This window comes from Asterias rubens, chromosome 7 (genome assembly GCF_902459465.1).
Source record: "Asterias rubens chromosome 7, eAstRub1.3, whole genome shotgun sequence".
NCBI classification, from domain to species: domain Eukaryota; kingdom Metazoa; phylum Echinodermata; class Asteroidea; order Forcipulatida; family Asteriidae; genus Asterias; species Asterias rubens.
Window position 1 is genome coordinate 9568847 of NC_047068.1, and position 21720 is coordinate 9590566.

The window sequence follows — 21720 nt, forward strand, 5'->3', positions numbered from 1 at the left end:
AGCAAATGAACTTTTAGTTTCCTGGTTGTTCTGAACATTAATGTGATAGTGCCGATTATGATAATGACCATCCTGATGTGCTATTTTTATTTTAATACAGATATTGATCCATGCAGTCCGAGTCAATGCCAGAATGGTGCGTTCTGCTCACCAGTCACATGCACTGAATATTCATGTACTTGTGTCGGCTGCTACAATGGAACCAACTGCCAGAATGGTAAGCTAACATTCCCATCACAATCATCTTTCTTACATCTGTTCAGTGTTTTTAAAACTTCTAGGTGTTCAAATACCTTTCATGAAACCACAGTCCTTAGAGGGGAATCATTTCCTAAAATGTTAAACATTATCAACAGCTGCAATGCTTTTCATGTTTTTATGGTCATTCATTTTTAGAGTAATTTCAAAAAGGGTATACCCTCCCTTTAAAATTGTATCTCTTTAAATTTTACAGCATTAAGCCAATAAAATCCATTTCACTTGTGGTTTTATATTCACTTGACCCTTGACAGCTTTCATAGCATAATGCATGTATATTAAAACTTGTCCAGGGTCAACGAGGTCAAAATGAAACCACTTGAATGGGGTGGTTCAATCAGTAGTATTTGGAATGACAGTAATCTTAAGTTCAATTGTGGTCTGAACTTACCAGACCGGTCAGCCTTTAACAATAATAGTAATGCCAAAACTTTGACTTACTCTAGGGCGCTGAACCATGGAAGGCACTAGTCAAAAACTAATCAGGGACAATTGTTTGGACAAATTAGAAAATAAGAAACTGAATTATAACAATAGGAGTAGAAAGTCTTTAAATGGTTTACAGGAAGTGCGCCTTACAAATTATGTGTTCTGCGCTTTTGATCATTTTGTATGTAAGGGGCGCAATATCAATTTTAAATACTATTATTATTATTATTATTATTTTTATAATTATTACTTCCCGCCAAAAAATGGATCCCTCAAGCTCTACTTAAGCAGCATCACCACCGGCATTACAGCTTTCTCCTGAAGACGAGCAGAGTATACTGTACGAAACATCGTGACCAAACCGGGTTTTTTCAGCGCCGACACTTTCTCAAAACAGATTTATTACATGGTTGTTCCCGCAAGTTTACTATTATTTATAGTTCAATTTTATTGCGTTCTTTCTTGTACAGGGATTGACCAATGTCAGCCAAACCCATGTGAGAATCAAGGCATCTGCAGTAAAGTTCAAGGGTCATGCTCTGCGTTTACGTGTCAGTGTCAAGGCTGCTGGGCTGGACCCAGATGTCAAATCCGTAAGTACCGCAAGCTTCTATTCACAAGAGGTATTACTAAAGCCTCTTTCATACTTTTCGCTAATTTTGACGTTTTCATAACATTGTCACTAATTGCTTTTGAAGATTGCTATTGTTTGTTCCTGTATCCTATGTGCTTCACCACTTCATAAGGGTACTTGAAAATATTACTGGCATTTGATGTGGTGTTATATATTTTTGAACTTCCACTGTTGAGATTATCATCTTGCCTTTAAGTGGTTTTTTTTAATTTTTTTTTATTCCATTTCTTAGAGTCTCAAAACCCTTTAAAATTGTGAATTGTTTTTTTCGATGTAGCCCTTGATCAGTGTGACCCTAATCCCTGTTTCAACAATGGACAGTGTATACCTGATGTCAACTCATGTGCAGATTTCTCCTGCCAATGTGATACATGTCATACTGGACGCTACTGTCAAACCGGTAAGTAATGCACATACTAAGCCTGGGCGACTTGTGTCGTAGTCATGACTATTGATTGCTTAGTTGAATCGCCACTACCGTTTTCCAACTTTGCGGTTAATCATGCCGCCAAGATTACTACACAAATAATCGCGACTACTTCAAAAATAGTCACAACTACCTGCTTTGTTTCACCCAATATACACCGATGTCTAGTTGGTAAGACATTGCTCTAGAATTGCAAGGATCGTGGGTTCGAATCCCATCGAGTAATATGCCTGTGAATGTTTTTATTGTTATTAAAATTATTATTATTTAATGTAAGAGTATATATCTAACGGTTGTTTACTATGAACATTTATATTTTCATTATGTGTTTTGATTGACAGCTGTGGATCCATGTCAGAGTTCACCGTGTATGGCCGGAGGTGTATGCACAATATCTACTGACTGTTTGAACTATCAATGCTCTTGTGAAGGGTGCTTTGCTGGAGCCATGTGCGAGACCGGTAAGTATTGAACCTTTACCTCAGTGGGTTTAGCTGTTTCTTCCCTGCTTTATTCACTTATATTTGAAAACAAAACAGTTGCTGGCAGTGTGAGCCCTTTTGTAATCCAACATATACATAAACTCACAAACCTGTAGAAGTTTGAGATTGATCGGCCATCTGGGTCACGAGAAAAAACGATTAAACATTCTGCATGACGCCGATGCTAAAAAAAAACGTTTAAAAATGCTCTCTGGGCGATAAACTCAAAATTAAATTATTTGTTTCTCATCAAAAATGACATTTCAGACAGAAATATTTCAAGGGATGTTTTCTACTATCATCATCATTAGTCCGTGTAAGTTTTATGTAAATCTGTGATCTTCACAATTTGTTCTTACCAGTTCTGTTATGTTACTTGAAATTTGGTTCAAGATGGAACTAAAAGAGTCTTAAAGAGTCTTAAAATTTTACTTTTACCAGGTTACACTACCACAAACAAATGACTGTTGACACATTTTTTTATGAAACTTTATTTTTGCAGTGTTAGACCCATGTGATCCTACACCATGCCAGAACAACGGTGTGTGCTCTAAACAGGGCGGGACATCCTGCACTGAAGCAGTCTGTATTTGTCAACCCTGCTTCATGGGTGACAACTGTGAAATAGGTACGTTGAGTTAATGTCTTAATTATAGTTGTTGTTTTTATGTACAGGGTGTGTCCGAAAGAAGTTGACCGAGATTTATGATTTAAAAACAAAACAACAACTCATGCTCAAAACCCCAGTGAAGCACATGTTAACAAGTATTCTATTCTGCTTATCTGAAGAAGAAAACAAAAATGAAACAAATTGATCATTTCTTAGAGAAGTTATGCCTGTTTTACTGAAAGCACTCATGTTTGTAGCTGTCCATGTAATGTTAATGCTAGACTGAATCTAAACATCTGAGTAAGTAGAAAAGGGTATACAAAAGTCATTTATTTGTTTTGTCAAGTATTCCGTGGACAGCTTGCAAAATGAGTACCTTGATTAAAATAGACATAATTCCTCTTAGGAATGATTAATTTCTTTCAGACTTTTTTATTATAAGCAGGAGAGAGTGCTTGTTAAATATGCTTTACTGAACTTTTGAGTGTAATTTGATTGTTTTGAAAAACATCAATCCTGGTCAACTTCTTTTTGACTCGCCCTGTATGTGTAACCTGTCCTTTTATAAAAACCCAGAAAGGATATGGAGGTGAATTATAAACTAATCTTTAAACTTTGAAAATTGTCTTGGTTTATATTGAGGTATGATGTTGTGAATAAACATCAGATCATGATAATTCCGAAACAACATTTGAGAATGTTTATTAATTTTTGAGTTTTGTTTTTCCCCCTTGTTTCTTCAGTTCTGGATGCTTGTATTGATAGCGGCAACCCATGTTTAAACAACGGAGCCTGTAATCTGATTCCGGGATCCTGCTCTCAGTTTACATGCGCCTGTGATGGTTGCTACACAGGATCCAGATGTGCCACATGTGAGTTTGATGGTTAATTTGATTAAAACCGACATTTCTTTTAAAAGCCTTATAATTTAGAAGAGATTGTGGATGTAGTTGCTTCTTTTACACACCGAAGTTTACAGTCTCACATATATTCCAACATTATTTACCACAATTATTGTGAACCGAGCTGCCCCACTACAGGTTCGAATCCCTATGGGTAAACTACATACAGACGTCCTCTAACAAAATAATGGCTGTCCATGATCTGTGTATGGGTCAGCACTATTTTCTCAATGGTCGAATATTATTCTTGTCACAGGGGTTTGTGCGCCCTCTAGTCCTATTAATATATGACTATGGTTCTAAAACAATTGTGGGCAATGTCACAGGAGGGAATTCAAAGCAGTCTCAAAGAAGAGAATCGATTCACACTTTGAAACGTTCACAAATTATTCTTGGGAATTGTAAGACCAGTGTTTGAAAATGTACTCGTGTGCTACCAAAATGGTCCTGTAGTATGCACTGGAGTTGGTTGCCTCTAAGTTGCCTTCAAAATTTGCATCGTGTGACAAGGCCCTAAGACTTGCTCAGTCTATTGACGGATTGTTGAGAGATTTCTCTTTATAGACCAATCCGACAAAACAAAATTGGTCGCGCCCTCTATTGACCAAAATTTAACAAATGCGGTGTCTTTTTGCATAATCTAGGCACTGAAGCTACCGCAGCATTGGCGCGTGATGCTCAACACTAACGCACCCAGATTTTTGTATACATATCCTAGAGATACCTCGGGCCAATTTCATAGAGCTGCTTAAGCAAAGAAATTGCTTAAGCAAGAAAATTGTTCGCTTATTTTTCACATGTTACCGGCAAAAATTTCATGCCATATACATTGCTTGTGACTGGTTTTTAGCTGTTGTTTACTTTGCATAACAACAGAGTGGAGTCTTGGCCGGTAATCTGATTTTACTAAGCAAGGATTTTTTTGCTTAAGCAAAATTTTGTGCTTAAGCAGCTCTATGAAATTGGGTCCTGATGTTGTTTTGTTTCTGTTTTGTATCCCTGCAGTGTTGGATCCATGTGCAGGAAACCCTTGCTTGAATGGTGGTCAGTGCCAAGCTACATCATGTACAACGTTTCAATGTCAATGTAGCGGTTGCTGGATGGGAGATAGATGTAACGAGTGTAAGTAATTTATCAAGGTTTAGTTTTGAAATGTTACCACTCTAAACAAATTATGCAGAATGTAAACATTGTAATTGTGTTCAGAATAAAACCAGATGTGTTTTACATTATACCATTACCTGCGTTTTAACTAACCTTTGACTGCTTATGAATTCAGTAACACTTCTGTAAGAATGGAGAAATAGTCTAGATGTTTTTAGATAAATTTTAAGATCATTTATTACGGTTTTCATTTCAACACAGAGGACATACGTCAGTGAAACATAATTTGATTAACTTGGAGAAGTTCACTTTTTTACAGCCAGTGTTGAGCCTTTCATCTTTTGTATTTTTTATTTGCAGTCATCAGTCAATGCGAGCCAAATCCATGCAGTAATAACGGCTTCTGTCAGTCAGTCGCTGGTTCCTGCACAGAGTACACCTGTCAATGTGCATTGTGCTTCCAGGGAGCTACCTGTGATATACGTAAGTCATCTTAGCTAATAATGAAATAATGGAAGTTTATATACAATTCTAGAAGCCACTTTAAAAAGGCCCAAGGTGTTTTTACAACTCCATTTTGGGGGTATTGAGTTACCATATAATATGGAAGGGTTTGCTGCCATGGAATGTGAATCTGTTGAAACTATTGACTTCTTGCAGGTAAGATGCGAGTTACGAAGCTTTGAAAAATTTCCACCCCAGAAATGGACCATAATAGTTAGGACTCTGTATCTGTGTACAGCACAAAGGAAGAGTCCTACATAGGGCTAGGTTTGTGAAAACACCATGAAATGATACATCGAGTTGAAGTTGAAACCGACGGTTCTTTTCAGAACCACCCAATACTTAAAGAGAGATTATCATTACATGGTGTGTCCCGCGAACCCTATACTTTATCGTATTTTTACCATGGAAAGTTTCAAATCCTACTTGCCATATGATGTTGAATTTTGTAACAATGACAAAGGATCCTAGTCATTGATTCTTGAAGGGATTGAAATTTAAGCTTGGTCAATTCCAGCAAGAATTAATCCAGTTTCATTCAATTTTTAGTCAGTTAGTTTTATTGTATTACATGTATATCTACACGTGGTATGAAGCAATCAAACGGTTCCTACAAATCAAAGCTATACGTTTTCTTGAAACAGTTGTTGATCTCATATTTATTTTTTTTTTTTTTTTTTACAGCGGTGGATCCATGCATCAGTAACCCATGTCAGAATTTAGGAACGTGTAGTCAAGCTCCTAATTCCTGTACTCAGTACATCTGTACCTGTCCTAGTTGCTACAGAGGCACCAACTGTGAGATATGTAAGTATGGATTAGACGGCTGCGTTGTGTCATAATTTACATTATATTTCATTATTCATTTTTGATGGTCTATTCATTATAAATATTCTACAGCAGCCAATGCAGGTGCAATATTCTTCCTTCTTTAGTCTGATTTTCCGATTTGTTGTTGTTAAGTTGTACCTTTTCGTTACTGATCATTTGTTTTTGTAGATCTGCATACAGTTCTTTGTCTAGGTAATTTTAATTTCCCCAGCGAGGGATAATAAAGTTTATTAATTTTGGTTTTTACCCATACACAGATGTGTGTTAGCACTGTATACTAAGTACTTTCCTGAGTCCTGTGAAAACAATATCACAGGCATTAATTTACTCTGGTGGAATTCGAACCCATGACCCTTGCAATTTTAGAGCAGTGTCTTACCAACTAGACTACCGAGGTTGCCCGGTAGCTAGAGGCAGTTCGAATCCTATGTTTTGGCAGCAGGTACCGCAACGATATAAGAGATGTTAAATTTGCATTGGGGATAAAGAATATTAATTTTGTTTTTTACCCGCTGCCAAAACATAGGATTCGAACTGCCTCTAGCTACCGGGCAAAAACAAAATTAATATTCTTTATCCCCGATGCAAATTTAACATCTCTGATAATAAAGTGTGTTCTACATGTATCTATCCATCTATCATTATGTGATAGATTAAGCCGTGTAGAAATTTAAATTTATTTTGTTTAAATTGTGAGTAACATTGGAACTGTATTTTTTGTTGAGAGTGCAACATGTGAAATAAATGAAGCTGCTAATGCCACAATCACAGGGGAAAAAATGGAAGACTTAAACAAAATTGTTTTAGCAATTATTAAAATATCAATAATCTTATTGTAAACACTTTTATTTGTATCTAGATCAAGACGCATGTGACACTCACCAATGTCAAAATGGTGGTTCCTGCCAGCCGAGTCCCAATGCATGTGGGGTTTATACATGTGCCTGTCCTGAGTGCTACGCTGGGGAATTCTGTGAAACATGTAAGTGTGAATCAATGCATCTAGGGGATCACCTTTATAAAATGCAACTTTTTGTTATTTCAGATATCAAGTTTCCCTTGTGATGCAGTCATTGGGTGTGTTCAATTAGCTTCCCCGGTGTGCTCATCCGAGTGGCGTATTTTTTTTTCCAGGACAAACGTGGACAGATTACTACCCCACGTTCGTCCTGGTAAAGTCGCACACCGAGGTTGACGGGGGGAAGCTAATGGAAAGCACCCAATATTACGATAGTACTTATATGTAGGTCTTTGTACAGACCGTCTTTGTAATTATATTTTTTCTTTCTAGGGCCTATTTACTTATTTGTTTGTTTTCTGTAGCTCAATACTTTTATTGCTTAGGTATGGTTTACTTCTGTATTCATCTTCTTGTATTTGTTCCTATGTAATTGTGTTTTGTTTGTTTTGGTCAAATAAATAATAATTTTATTAATGTGTTGTGATATTCAGATCTGGATCCGTGTGTGAGTTTTCCATGTCGTTCAGGAGGAACCTGTAGTCAAGTTGCCAACACCTGCACAGCGTATACGTGTGCCTGTCAAGACTGCTATCAAGGACTCAATTGTGAAACATGTAAGAATGTTATAAGTTATCACACAAGCGTGAGTGGAACACAAACAAATATAGCGCTTCTGCTTCCGATATCCAACGACGCCGAAGGCCGAGTTGGGTATGGAATGCAGACGCGCTATATTCTCCGTATTTCCACGAGCGCGCGTGTGATAACGTATTTATCTTCAAGCAAACTTGGCGCGTGACATAGAACACACAAGACGCATGGTAGTGATATTAGCCGTGCAATATAGGTTTTTATCACCACTCCATTCTGCAAATCTGATTGGAGGATTAGCGCGTACTTGAAGATAAAACTTTATTAACACCTATACAAATCAAGGATCCAAAACTTCTCCTGATTTTATGATCCATCAAGATTTTCCCAGCTTAAGATGAAATGTGGCAAACACTTCTTTTTATATCAAATGTGATGCGATCAAGCAAAATGAGTCGTTTGGCGATCTGGGTGATTTTTTATTTGTTGATACATTTTGAATGGAGCACCACTTTGTTTCAAAGTGGTGGAAGTGGAAACACCAAGAGATACCAGAGAATTAAACTGAGAAAAATGTCTTTAAAGTTTAGTTGTTTATATAAGTTGAGTTGTTTAACACACTTGTTTTTTCTATGCTGAGTTTAACCCCTTTTTGATGTTATTTATCATCGAAGTTGCCAATATAATGCAAGATTAACTTTGGCAATTTAATAATAAATTTGAAAAGAAATTGAAAATACCTCCCCCCCCCCCCCTTGTTGGCCTGTTTTTGCTTGTTTCTCCAAAATGATCTTTTCAGCAATTGACATATTTAGCTTGACCGCACCACAAGTGATGTGCGCTCACAGTATTTCAGGCACTTTGGATTTGGGATTGGATATGTACAGTATTCTCAACGCTCTTATTAGAGCCAAAGGAGAAGAGTGAAGACAATGAAGAATCTTGCTAATTAAATCTTTTCTTTCTTTTCTCATCAGTTGTTGATCAGTGCAGTCCCAATCCATGTCAGAATAATGGATTCTGTAATGCAGTAGCAGGGACCTGTGATCAGTATACGTGCCAGTGTCAACCGTGCTACACAGGAGAGACCTGTCAAACCAGTAAGTCATTGTCCAAGTCATCATGCAAGTGATTATCGCCAAAAGCCTTCCTTAAAAAGTTGGGAAGGTAGTGCTCTCTGCTCTATCAGCCAGGCTCCTAGTGGATGATACACATGACTACATCCTTACGAACTCTGAATGGGGGAACTCTGTTTCAGCTGCAGGAGTAGGTGGCAATGTGTCCCCGGTGACAGTTGATTTGAGTTGTTAGCCAAACCCAGTTAAATGTAGCCCTCTTTTTGACACGGCTTTTCAGCCTTGTCATAGACTGAAAATAATGCAGATAAATTGTGTACTCCAATTACGGATTATTCTTCCTGCATGGACATAACCACTCCATATTTGGTGACACCTTTTGAAATGTATGTATTATGACATTGATATGATTAAAACAGTCGGAACAAGCCGTTGCCTTTGTATCTTAAGAGTCTATAATTATTTTTCTGATGCAGGGAAGGATCAATGTTCACCTAGTCCATGTCAGAACCAAGGAACATGTCAACCAGTAGGATCAGTGTGTGAAGATTTCATCTGTCAATGTCCGTCATGTTATATCGGTCAACAATGCGAGACACGTAAGTACACAACATGGAAACACCCCTTCAGTCACTCGGGCTGGTTCAAATAAAGCGGCTACAGCTAGGGCTACGGCTACTGCGTCATCTTGCGTTGAGGTATAGGACGTCCTTAGCAACACCCTTAGCAACAGCCGTAGCCGTAGCTGTAAATGCCAATTCAGATACAGCCTCACTCATCCTGAGACCGTCTTGCTGGTCATTGGGGTACATGTACTATGATGGATGCTTCTGTAGTCAGGGATCGCAACAGTTCTCTGTCCTCTGTCATGCAATGTTTCGGCATATCCCGTCTCGGATGATGTCAGACCAGAACTTCCTATGTCCTCTTCTCCCGATGCTTGCACTCTTTAAATTTACTAAATACTTTACCACGATTGCTTTGTCCTTTGGATATCACGTAAAGTTGTAGGGCTGGTATACTAGGATTGATAGTGCCTGTACAAGAATCTAGAACACTTATCATAAATGAGTAGGGGTTAACCCTGGTGTTTCAGGTTCAGTGCAAGCACCCCTGCGTACAGATTTCCTCAGACTTGCGAGCCACAGTGATTACGTTTACTTTTGAGGCCTCCTAGGGTTTCATTACCAGAAATTACTAGCAAGATTGAATACAAACTATGAAATTGTGCCAACAATTATTCAACTTGTAAACATCAAGTACATGTAGTCTTCATTTGTAGCTGATTTTCTGTAGTGCCAAATTATATTTTTGTGAAAAAGAATAGCTTATATTAGAATAGTTACTCAAGTTTGAACGTAGGGTTTTGATTTTGGTGTAATTTGTTTTTGTTTGTAGGTGTTGATCAGTGTGCTCCTAATCCATGTCGTAATGGAGGTATGTGTGTACCAGATCCTGGTTCCTGTGAAACGTTCACATGTTCTTGCCCTGGATGTTACATTGGATCATTCTGTGAATTCTGTAAGTATACCGTCTTATCTGACTTGGTCTATCAAACACTCAAAGAGACGGGACCAATTTCTCTCCTGGTTAACCTCTTTTTAGCATCAACGTCCTACTCTTTCACTACATTTTTCACTTGGTTAGCACTTTTAAAGACAAATGATTATTTAAGTGGACATAATTTTTTGAAGCAAAGATTTTTTAAAGATTGAATTCGAACTCTGAAATGCTTGGACTTGACAAAAAGTTTGGAAATAACTTGGCAGGCGGATCTTAGATTTGCTGCATATTGTGCCACAGCACTTTGAAACCATTACATGGTGCTACATGTATGTTTTAAAGAAGTAGATCTCATACTTCAACCGTATTCCCACATACCTTGCAGGAAAATTATAAATGTTGAAGCGCCTTGAGCGTCACTGAGTGATGAATATGAGCACTACATGTATATAAGATGCCATTATTATTATTAATATTATACCCATGGTGGCGATTCTTAAACAGCGAGAGTGCCACAGAAAGCTTGATGGTGCACCAACCTTTTTTTGCATGTACAATGTAGGAGAACACTACATTTGAATTATTGATAATTTAGTATAATGTATAACTCCCCCACCTACAACTTGATCCCCAATTTTGTACTACAGAACAAGCATTCATTGTGTGTTATTTTTTCCATGCATTTCCAGCATTGTGCAAACTTAGTTTGCAAACAATCATCATGAAATCAAAACACTCTGTGTAATATTTTAACCTGGTGCTAATTCTTGTTCATTTCAGTACAAGATCCCTGCGCCATACAACCCTGTCTGAATGGAGGTGCCTGCTCTAGACTGGGTGGCACATCGTGTACTGAGTTTGAATGCAGCTGTCCAACGTGTTACAGAGGAGATGTATGCGAAGATAGTAAGTGATTCGGGGTTGAATAAAGACAAATTGACAAGGGCGGGATTTTAACCAATGACCTCTGGATTAACATGCCGGTGCTCTACCAACTGAGCTATCTAATGTCCTATGTTGGCGGTCTCCCTATTTTGTCAATATCTTTGTCTAAGGTTTCTTCTTGTGGTTTGTTATTTAATATGAAGAAAGTAACTGACTACATGTACAATGTATGTACTTAATAACATGTGTTTGTATAGCATAACATATCTTAGTAGCTAGGTCAAGGTGCTTTACAAAACTGTCTCTTTTCATCAGGCATACTTTAACCAATCCACAACTCCCCTGGGAGCATCTAACCCAAGGTTGTTTAGATTAGCCCTTTATTAACCAATATAATACTGAATCAACCCTTGCACATTCCGCTTTATACACCTGGGTGAAGAGAAGCAATTTATGGTAAAGTTCCTTGCTCAAAGTTTCGCTAGAACTACTGGACCATTCTGTGAATGAGCAGGATTTTAAATCCACACGCTGATGACTTTCTTTGCCATCAGGACTTGAATCAAACGTACAGGACCACGATATGCCACGGTAAAGGAATGTGTCGTGATACAAAGAGTGCATTTATTTGATTGATGTGTAATTGACTGGAGTGTTTTGTGATGTTTCTCTCTATAGCTATCAATGCATGTGAGCAGTCAGCATGTCAGAATAATGCTCAGTGCGTGAACTCCAATGAGATCGGTAACTGTGTGGACTACACATGCTCCTGCAGAGGCTGCTATGCCGGCACTTTCTGTGATATACGTAAGTTAACATTGTCTGTTTGTCTGTTTGTGTAGTAGCCCAGATTTGTTTAAATATTTAAATCAGGGAGCTATTTCTTTGGAGCATCACCACTAGTCCTTACTTGGGACTAGTCCTTACTTGGGACTAGTCCTAGGAGATATTCAAACTTAAGGCTAGTCCTACATGGCGAGTAACTCCATTCTTCTCCAGTATGTTAACTTTATCTTTGGTTTTGTGTTAGCACTGTATACTCAGTACTTTCCCAAGCTCTGTGAAAAAAAACAGAACTTGGGGGAAAGTACCAATTATACCAATTAAGTGACATACATTGGTGTAAGGGTAAAACCAAAATTGATATTCTTTATCCCCGATGCAAATTTAACATCTATTAAATTATAGCACACATGTTTGTTTTTGACTTTTTACTTTGGGAAAGTACCAATTATACAGTGACACACATTGGTGTAAGGCTATACCAAAAATTATATTCTTTATCCCCGATGCAAATTTAACATCTATTAAATTAACGCACACATGTTTTGCTGTTAGATCTAACCTTAGTCCCCTTTTTTTTCTTTTTTCTTTTTCTTTTTTCTAGCTATTGATCCATGTTTGACTGCGCCATGTGAGAACGCTGGAATATGTTCCCTGGTAGCCGGCTCCTGTTCACAATACACATGTGACTGTCCAGGCTGCTATTTCGGTAACCGGTGTCAAGTCTGTAAGTAAATTGTTAACCCTTTCGTGTACATTTGTTTTAGTGATAAATTTATCATTTGTTTTTTTTTTACTAGTTTCTTTTGCAACTTTTTAACTTAAGCACCCTCAAGATTCCTTTTTCCCATTCTGAAGACTGGAATGTTACTAGTATTCGTCAACACAATTTTGTTTGCAAAAATTGTTAAGAGTTAAGAGCTATATATTAATCATAAGTAATAAGTAGATATAATTCAATATGGGAAGATTTGCGGTAACACCATGTAATGACTATCTCTAAATGATGTTGGTGCGGTTCTGAAGAGAACCGTTGATTTCAACTTGGCGTTTTGATCGGTATGCTCTGATTGTCTTCTGGAAAAGCTGGAACCACCGGTCTTTTCAGAACCTCAGAACCACCCCAACTCATTTAGAGACCTTTAGAGATAGTCATTACATGGTGTTATCGCAAACATTTCCATATCGTATCTCCATCGTGCAAAGTTTCAAATCCCACTTTTATTGTTCAAATCCACATAAACTTTTATTTCTACCCTTTGTACAGTGTTGAACCCGTGTGAGATCAATCGATGTGCTAACGGTGGTACGTGTGTTTCCACTGGCTGTACTACGTTTGAATGTCAATGTCCGGATTGCTTTATAGGACTCAGCTGTGAAACAAGTAAGTCTATCCTGTGTCTACACTGTGTTAGATTTGAAGTAATCATAATAATAATCATAATAATAATCATAATAAGGGAAGCAAAGGCTAGCTACTAGTTCTTTCACGGCCGTTTAAAACCGGGCAGGGTCAAATTGCCGTGTGATAATGGCCCGAGCCGAAGGCAAGGGCCATTATCACACAGCAATTCGACCCTGCAAGGTTTAAAATATTCCCTGAATATATTACTTGATGAGGTGCTGTAGTTTTTTTTTAAATGTTTTAGCATGTAAAAACGTATTTTCATGACATTGTTTTACTAATTTTTCAAAAACTATTACAGCACCTCAGCAACTAATATTTTAAGGTAAGCTTTCTACTATCATTATTTTCAAACGGTGTAAGTTTAATGTAAATCTGTGGACATTGTGCTTTGCATTACAAAAAGTACCCAAATCCTTTTATATGATCTGTTTTTCCCTGTTTATCGTAGGGAAGAACCTGTGTGATCCAAACCCTTGTACTAACGGCGGTTTCTGTGTACCTGATGAAAATTCCTGTGAGATCTACACATGCCAATGTACCGGCTGCTTCACTGGGGACCTCTGCCAGACCAGTAAGTTTTATACTTACTTTCTCAAACTTCTTCTAGTTTATGTCTACAATTTCTGATAATACTATATGGAAGTGTCATGGCCGAGCGGTTAAGAGCACAGAATTCAAACTCTGGTGTTTCTGATCAGCAGAGTGTGGGTTCGATTCCCAAGCCATGACACTTTTGTCCTAAAGCAAGACACTTAACCATTGCTTCGTCCTTCGGATGGGACGCTAAGCCGTTGGTCCCATGTGTTATGTAACGCATGTAAAAGAACTCAGTGGACTTATCGAAAAGAGAAGGGGGTTCGCCCCAGTGTTCCTGGTCCGATCGGCAGCAAATTGCGCCACAGCATCTTGTAAAGCATTACATGGTGCTTTCAGAATTAGGTCTCACAATTCAAACGTAGTCCCACATCTGGCAGGAAATACTGTATGCTACAGTGCCAGGAGCGTCACTGGGTGACGGACATGTGCGCTATATAAGAAGCCACAAATATTATTATTGTATCATTTAAAGGCACTGAACACTACTGGTAATTAGAAGGGAATCGACTTTTAAAATTATCAACAGCTGCAGTGCTTCTAACCATATGTGCATTAATTTTAGAGCAACAACCAAAGGTACTCCCTTGTAAGAGGTTTTATACCTGGATTTTATAGCTAAAGTCTGACAACACCAGCGCCCAATTTCATAGAAAATATTGCTTAAAAAATGTATGCTAAGCAACAATAGGCAGGATACCGTTTGAAGATGCAACATAGGAAATGGTATTTAAGCTGGTAACCTTTTTCTGGTAAGCATAATTTTGTTAGTTAACATGTAGCTAGTTTTTTGTGCTTAAGCAGCTCTATGAAATTAGGCCCAGACGTTTATTCCCATGCACTAGACTCAGTCATAGCACTTCATATTAATGCCCAATGAATGTTTTTGTAATTTTTCAGATATTGATCCGTGCCTGAACAATCCATGCTTAGCTGGAGGGGCTTGTACGCCGCTAAGCGGAGATTGTTCCAGATATTCCTGTGATTGTCCTACATGCTTCCAGGGCTCCAATTGTCAAGATCGTAAGTAGCAGTTCAATCGAGTAGTCTTCAAAATAAGATTTTTGTGTCTCACATAAAAAAGTCTTTTATTAACCAGTTTAGGTTGATATATTTTTTTGTTCTTCTCTACGAAAATTAAATTTGCATTGGGGATTTACCCATACACCGGTATATGTAGAAAAATACATTCACTGCTCCTTGAACACCCAACAGGGTGGATATGTGTGAATTACAAATCTTTATTATTATTAATATTATTACTACACAGTATTTTTCTCAAGTCTGGCGTGGCAGGAACTCTGTCCCCCTGGAGAATCTGCCTCCCTAGAAGATTCTGTCCCCATTACAGCAAACTGTGTACAATCTCCTTCTGGTTGCGTGCCCCTCTTTTGAATCATCGAAACTGACCCACAGTGAAAGTAATGATTATACATTGCTTTACAAACATCATAGAATTGGTAAAACCAATGAATACATCTCTGAATGTTTTGTAATAGACCCTTCCCATGAAATTTGCAAATTGCACACAGCGCGTGTGCACTAACATTTTGGTTGGTAAAAATAAGGAAACATTGCGCTGTTTTGTACACGGCTTATGGTTGCATGACGCAGACGCGATTGCGCGTCTGCTTAGTGCACATCTCTATGGCGTTTTCCATCTAATAGGGTCTGTACGCATGCGTGAATGTAGTTATTTCATGGGAAGGGTCCATTGTTGATGTTTTCTTATTTTGTGATGTTTTTATTTTATTTTTGATGTTTTGTTATTGTCAATTTTCTTGATTTTCTCTTTTAGGTGTTGATTTGTGCCAGACATCCAACTTTTGTCTGAACGGAGCAACCTGTAATCAGCGGACAGACTGCACTGGTATTTCATGTACATGCTCACCGTGTTATTCTGGAGTCTTCTGTGAACAACGTAAGATATAAAAAAATCACAATCATTGGCTGTTCTGTCTGTGGAATCTCTGCCTGTTCAGTAGATTGATTGAAACACTGTTACTGCTGCATGGAGCAGAAGAAAAAACATATACTGTAATGAACCTGTTATTGCAGTTTCATAACAAAGCCATGTATTGGCAAGAGCTTAGATACTGAGGGAACTGTTTTCTTTGGTCATGTGGTTGCTTGACGCCACTTTCAGTCCAGTTGCAGCATAACCCAAAGGACGTATTAGTCTGGTACCCTGTATTCACCCACAAAATGGCTTCTAATGGAAGTTGTCGCAACTTTCAGTATTATGGAAACTTTGTCCGAATATGTTGAATGTAAATCTTAAATATCTCTCTGATGGTGTACATAATCTTCCTGATTTTAAGATGCGAATGTCGGCAGTTCTGCCTACATCTACTATAAATATGTAACTCAAGACACATAACTTTGTGATTACAGGTATCAACTACTGTGCTAATACTCCATGCATGAATGGTGGTGTTTGTTTGAATGGTTGCCCTGGTTACACATGTCAGTGTAGCTCATGTTGGACTGGTCCAGACTGCACTATACGTAAGTATTTAAAGCTGTCTTTGGTTGATAAGAATAAAGGCAATTGTATTTGCTTAGTGCTTAGACAAAAGTTTTTTAATTGTTTGTGTGTGCACAGCCACAATCATGGGCACAACCTTTTGTTTGCATATTTATCTAGTTCAATGAATGCAAGACCCCTGTCACAAAAACTGCTCATGGAAAAAATAAAAAAATTCAAGCAAGTTGTTTCAAGGAATGGTTCAGGAGAACCTTTAAAAAAAAGACTCTGATGGGTCAAAATGTCAGGCCGTTAAACAATTGTTGCAAATAAACCACAGGTCATTTGGCGCGGTGAGCAGTTTGCAATCAGCATTCACCAAAGTTCCCTTTTTCGTTTTCATTTCTTTTTTAAAAATTGTGCCCTGTTTCTCCTGCGACAAAAGTGATTTTTTATTCTTAAAGTTTGCACCTTCCTTGAAGTGCCAGAACAAAAACAAAGCAAATTGCGCATCCAATCACTGACCATCAAGACTATAGGCGAACGCAAACTGGTCTTTTAGATTGACGCAACCCCTTCGCATACAAAGGTGCGTATAATGCATGGGACTGTGAATGCGATAAAATGAAATATTTTTATTTGAGTACCCCTTCGCATACAAAGGTGCGTATAATGCATGGGACTGTGAATGCGATAAAATGAAATATTTTGATTTGAGTTTTGTGTTTTTCTTGTAGCTGTTGAAGCTTGTAGTGCACTGGCGTGTCAAAACGGTGGTGTCTGTGACGAGTACTGCTCGTTTGCATCGTGTTCCTGCCCTACATGCTACGTAGGAGTTCAATGTGAAATAAGTAAGTTGGGGTCGATTTCACAAAGAGTTAGGACTAGTCCTAACCTAGTCCTAGGAGATATACAAACTACATTGATAGTCCTAAGTTAGGATGAGTAACTGGGCCTAACTCGAGATAAGACTAGTGAAATCCACCCCTGGTCTGTTATTAAAAGTCTACCAAATGTATTCAGTTGGATTTGTTTTTCTACAAATTATTGGTCTATCATTTATTTTGAGACTCTTCTGTTTGATAAGATTAACGTGTAAATGTTGGGAAGGTAATTGCATTCTGCTCTACCAGCCAGGCTCTTAGTGGATGATAACCATTCCTACTGTGAAGGGGTAACTCTGTTTCAGCCCCATGAGTTGGGGGCAATGTGCCCCTGGTGGCAGTTGATTTGGGTCGATAGCCCATATCAGTTCAGTGTAGCCCTAAAGTGGCTGTCAAGCCTTGTGATGTTGGGCGATATCTCATTTAAAAATCAAAAGCAAACAAATTGCTGAGTACATGTAATAGTTGTACTGATTTAAAAAAAAAAGTTTACAGCTTCGCATTTTCAACCTTAGCAAAGTCTTTCTCGATAACTGATATGACAATTACTTAGCCATTGAAAAAAGCTCTGCCATGGTCAACATTTGATGCAATTACCTATTGTTTGCGTCTATACCATATAGCTACGGTCACTTGCACTGGTCACTTTGGTTGGGGAGCGATTTGTTAAAGCTTATTCTATTATCACTAATATTGATTGTAACATGTTGTTTGGCTTCTGTCTTTTTCTTCTAAGAATTGAATGCGTGTTCTGGTAACCCGTGCATCAACGGAGGCCAATGCATTGAATCGAATGATTGTACTTCATATACATGCCAGTGTCAAAACTGTGTGGAGGGAAACAACTGTGAAACAAGTAAGTCTGACAACTCAAATAATATTGCTTTCAATTTACAACATGAACATGTCACAATTTCATTGAGCTGCTTATAAGCAGAAATGCTGCTTAACAATTGTCGGCTAAGCAGAAATGAGCAGTACACAAGTCACAGTTTAGCTTGCCACCTTATTCTTGTAATCATAATTTTTTTGGGCCTAGCTACTTTTTGTTTGTTTAGGATTTGGGTACTTTTTGTAACACAAAACACAATGTTCACAGATTGACATTAAACTTACATCGTTTGAAGATAATGGTAGTAGAAAGCTTACCTTAAAATATTACTAGCTGAGGTGCTAATGTGTTTGAGAAATGAGTAAAACAATGTCAGGAAAACACGTTTTACATGCTAAAATAATTTTTGTGACTTGTTTTACTCATTTTTGAAAAACTGCAGCACCTCAGTAAGTAATAATTTAAGGGAAGCTTTCTATCATCATTATTTTTAAAAACTGTGTGAGTTTAATGTAAATCTTTGGACACTGTGTTTCTTGTGTGTGTGTTACAAAAAATACCCAGACCCTTTAAGCAGCTCTATTATCCATAAAGTTTAATGACCCAAGTAATTTCATGTTAATACACTCACTGGGAAAAAGGATGACACTTTCCGAGATTTTGTGGCGAAATTTGGAAACTCTTTAACGAAGCTTTTCTGTAATGTTGGAATGTGCGCACTACACAAACGATGAATATTTACGTATGTCTGCCACTACCTATCTTCCATATTGAATTGATATTGATAATGTTTGTGTGTGAGCACCACTCTCTGTCAATTTTAACAGAATGCCTGATTCTTCTTTATCCTAGTCTTGAATCCATGTAGCAATCGTCCCTGCCAGAACAGTGCCATCTGTGAACCCGACGCTGACATCTGCACACTCTATACATGTCAATGCCAAGGATGCTGGCAGGGGAGTCTATGTGAACAAGGTAAAACTTACTACTATCTATCATTCATCAATAACCATGTAAAGATTCAAATCAATATGGCATCTTTAAAATGAAATAGACCTTTAATGCGCATTGTGTCATTTGAGAAGGGCGCCCTCGGTTTTAAATCAAATGAAAATTGCTCATTTGCTGATTCTGTGCGCAATTCTGCGCTTTTTCCATTGTTTCGTCATAGTGTTGCATCTAACAGCAATGGTATTCTTCCTACTTACATTTGTATGTTTGATAGCCAATTTTTCTAACCTTCAGAAAAATCAGCAAAATCTATAAAGGCCCCTACCATGTGTACAAGAAACTAAGCCCTTGAACTCAATCAAATGCTTCCACTTTCACCCCCCTCTAAGATGGCAGCTCGACGACCTCGATGCATACATGTAAGGTCCATCGAGTTGTTTGCTGTTTGACATCCAGTGATATGATACCTTAATTGTGTCATAACTATTGATGGCTACTTTGTATATTATAACAGAGATTAACGCGTGTCAGCCTAACCCATGTCTGAATGGTGGTCAGTGTCTACGCAGTCAAGACTCGTGCACTGCATTTGCTTGTGTGTGCAGTGGGTGCTACCAAGGAGAACGTTGCGAACAGTGTAAGTAATTGACTACAACCCACGTCGACATAATAAATGTACGTTAATCCGGAGGTCGTTGGTTCGAATCCCACTCTAGTCAATTCTTTGTTCAACCCCAAAAATCATAATAAATGTAAACTAGCATTTTGAATAAAGTTAAGTGTCTTTCGGTCTCACGGTTGCAATCACATTCCATGAACATGAATGAGTTTTAAGCTTTGTCGTAGGAGGTATGCAAAGAAACCTGATCACGGTCGTTGATTTTGTTTTATTGTTCAACAATTTCACATGCAACTTATTTCTGGTTTTCATTGAGTAAAAACAAAGATGTCGAGAAAAAAAATGGGAGACCACCAACATAGGGATTGTTAGCTCAGTTGGTCGGTAAACTCGGTTTTCGCAGGTGCAAATCCTGTTCTTTTTTCAGTGTTCAAAAGTGTTAAAGATGTTTTTTTTTTTCGGACCTCAAGATGTGTTCATGATTGAGAAGAACCGGTTATTGATAATTCAGAACCAACACTACTTAAAAGAGATTTACACATGGTACTACCACAAACCTCAACTGATTATACGCCCACCATGCAAAGTTTCAAACCCTACTCATAGTTGTCATGTTTTCTCTCTGATCTCCTCATACAGTGATTGACCCATGTTTATCTAGTCCCTGTCTGAACGGTGGACTGTGTAACAGACAAACAGGGAGCTGTCAACTACACACTTGTGCATGTCCTGCTTGCCACCAGGGCTTCAACTGCCAAACATGTAAGTTTCCTTTTTCTACTTCACTCTCTTCAGACGTTTCTTCCACAAATCTCGTTTATGAGTTGTACATGTATGGCAATAACAAAGCACCAGTGCTTTAGTATCACAACATATGCATTAAACAACAAATCTTTGACAATTCTGACTCAAATTGGTCATCGAAAGAACAAGTGCAAGAGAATAGTTATAGAAAAAAAACCTTGTTGCACAAATTTGTGTGCTTTCAGATGCTTAAAAAAGGCTTTAGGCCTGAAGTCTTTTATTATTTGAGTGAGAAAATACCTCTTTCTCAAAACTATGTTACTTCAGAGGGAGCCGTTTCCCACAATGCTTTATACTATCAACATCTCTCCATTGATCGTTAACAAGTAAGTTTTTATGCTAACAATTATTTGGAGTAATTACCAATAGTGTCCATGCCTTTAACACCACTTAGTATTTATCTTGTTTACTAATTCAATTGACTCTGTTCTCCGCAGTGATAGACCCGTGCGTCAACAGTCCCTGTCAGAATGGTGGTGTCTGCCAACAAGTCGCCAATTCTTGTACTGAGTTTACCTGCATGTGCCCAGAGTGCTTCACGGGACCACAGTGTCGACAACGTAAGTGACATCAATCAAACTGTAATATCTCTCTCTAGGTTTTACTCTTTCTGAATGTTCACAATGTTTAAGCAATGTTTGTTGCGGTACTCGCTGCTTAAATATAGGATTCAAACTGCCTCTAGCTACTGGGCAATACTTGGTGGTCCAGTGGTAAGACACTGCTCTGGTCGTGGGTTCAATGCCCCTTATTTTTGACCGCGCGGGGGCGCTATAAATAGTATTTTGATCACTTCCGGGGGTACACGCGATTCGCCCTGCACAAATTAATAGGCGTTCTGTCACTTTTGTTGCGCCGTAGTTTCAATTTGCTTTAGAGGTGGATTATAACGGCTCCTTTTAAAGTCTTATTGTCTGTGATGGATTAGATGTCTGTGGTTGTAATGTGTTCCAATCTTTAAAAACTGTTTTGCGTATGAATGAATATACCCCCGGAAGTGATTGAGAGCGCCCTCACGCGGTCAAAAATATGGCCCATTGACATTTTCTATAGTTATTTGTCTTATTTTACGATATTGAAATAATTGTTGTCTGGTTGAACTGGTTTGGAAAAAAAACCTCTCCCACTTTTAAGATTAAATGCTGCTACTATGAACACAGTTAGAAATGGCTAGAGATCAT

The 21720-nt window shown here is 38.1% G+C and overlaps 1 protein-coding gene across 1 annotated transcript in view; it reads left to right on the plus strand.

Annotated features, from left to right (window-relative positions):
- Positions 1–21720, plus strand: part of LOC117292625 (fibrillin-2-like) — a 102795-nt gene that overhangs the window by 27145 nt on the left and 53930 nt on the right. Inside the window, 28 exon segments of the mRNA XM_033774749.1 lie at positions 101–217; positions 1158–1280; positions 1599–1721; positions 2090–2209; positions 2733–2858; positions 3584–3712; positions 4748–4864; positions 5207–5329; positions 6035–6157; positions 7041–7163; positions 7634–7756; positions 8711–8833; positions 9286–9408; positions 10208–10330; positions 11093–11218; positions 11876–12004; positions 12585–12707; positions 13248–13364; positions 13837–13959; positions 14883–15005; positions 15781–15903; positions 16377–16490; positions 17187–17300; positions 18070–18189; positions 19018–19140; positions 19631–19753; positions 20375–20497; positions 20977–21099. Of these exon segments, the coding sequence (XP_033630640.1) occupies positions 101–217; positions 1158–1280; positions 1599–1721; positions 2090–2209; positions 2733–2858; positions 3584–3712; positions 4748–4864; positions 5207–5329; positions 6035–6157; positions 7041–7163; positions 7634–7756; positions 8711–8833; positions 9286–9408; positions 10208–10330; positions 11093–11218; positions 11876–12004; positions 12585–12707; positions 13248–13364; positions 13837–13959; positions 14883–15005; positions 15781–15903; positions 16377–16490; positions 17187–17300; positions 18070–18189; positions 19018–19140; positions 19631–19753; positions 20375–20497; positions 20977–21099 (3420 nt within the window).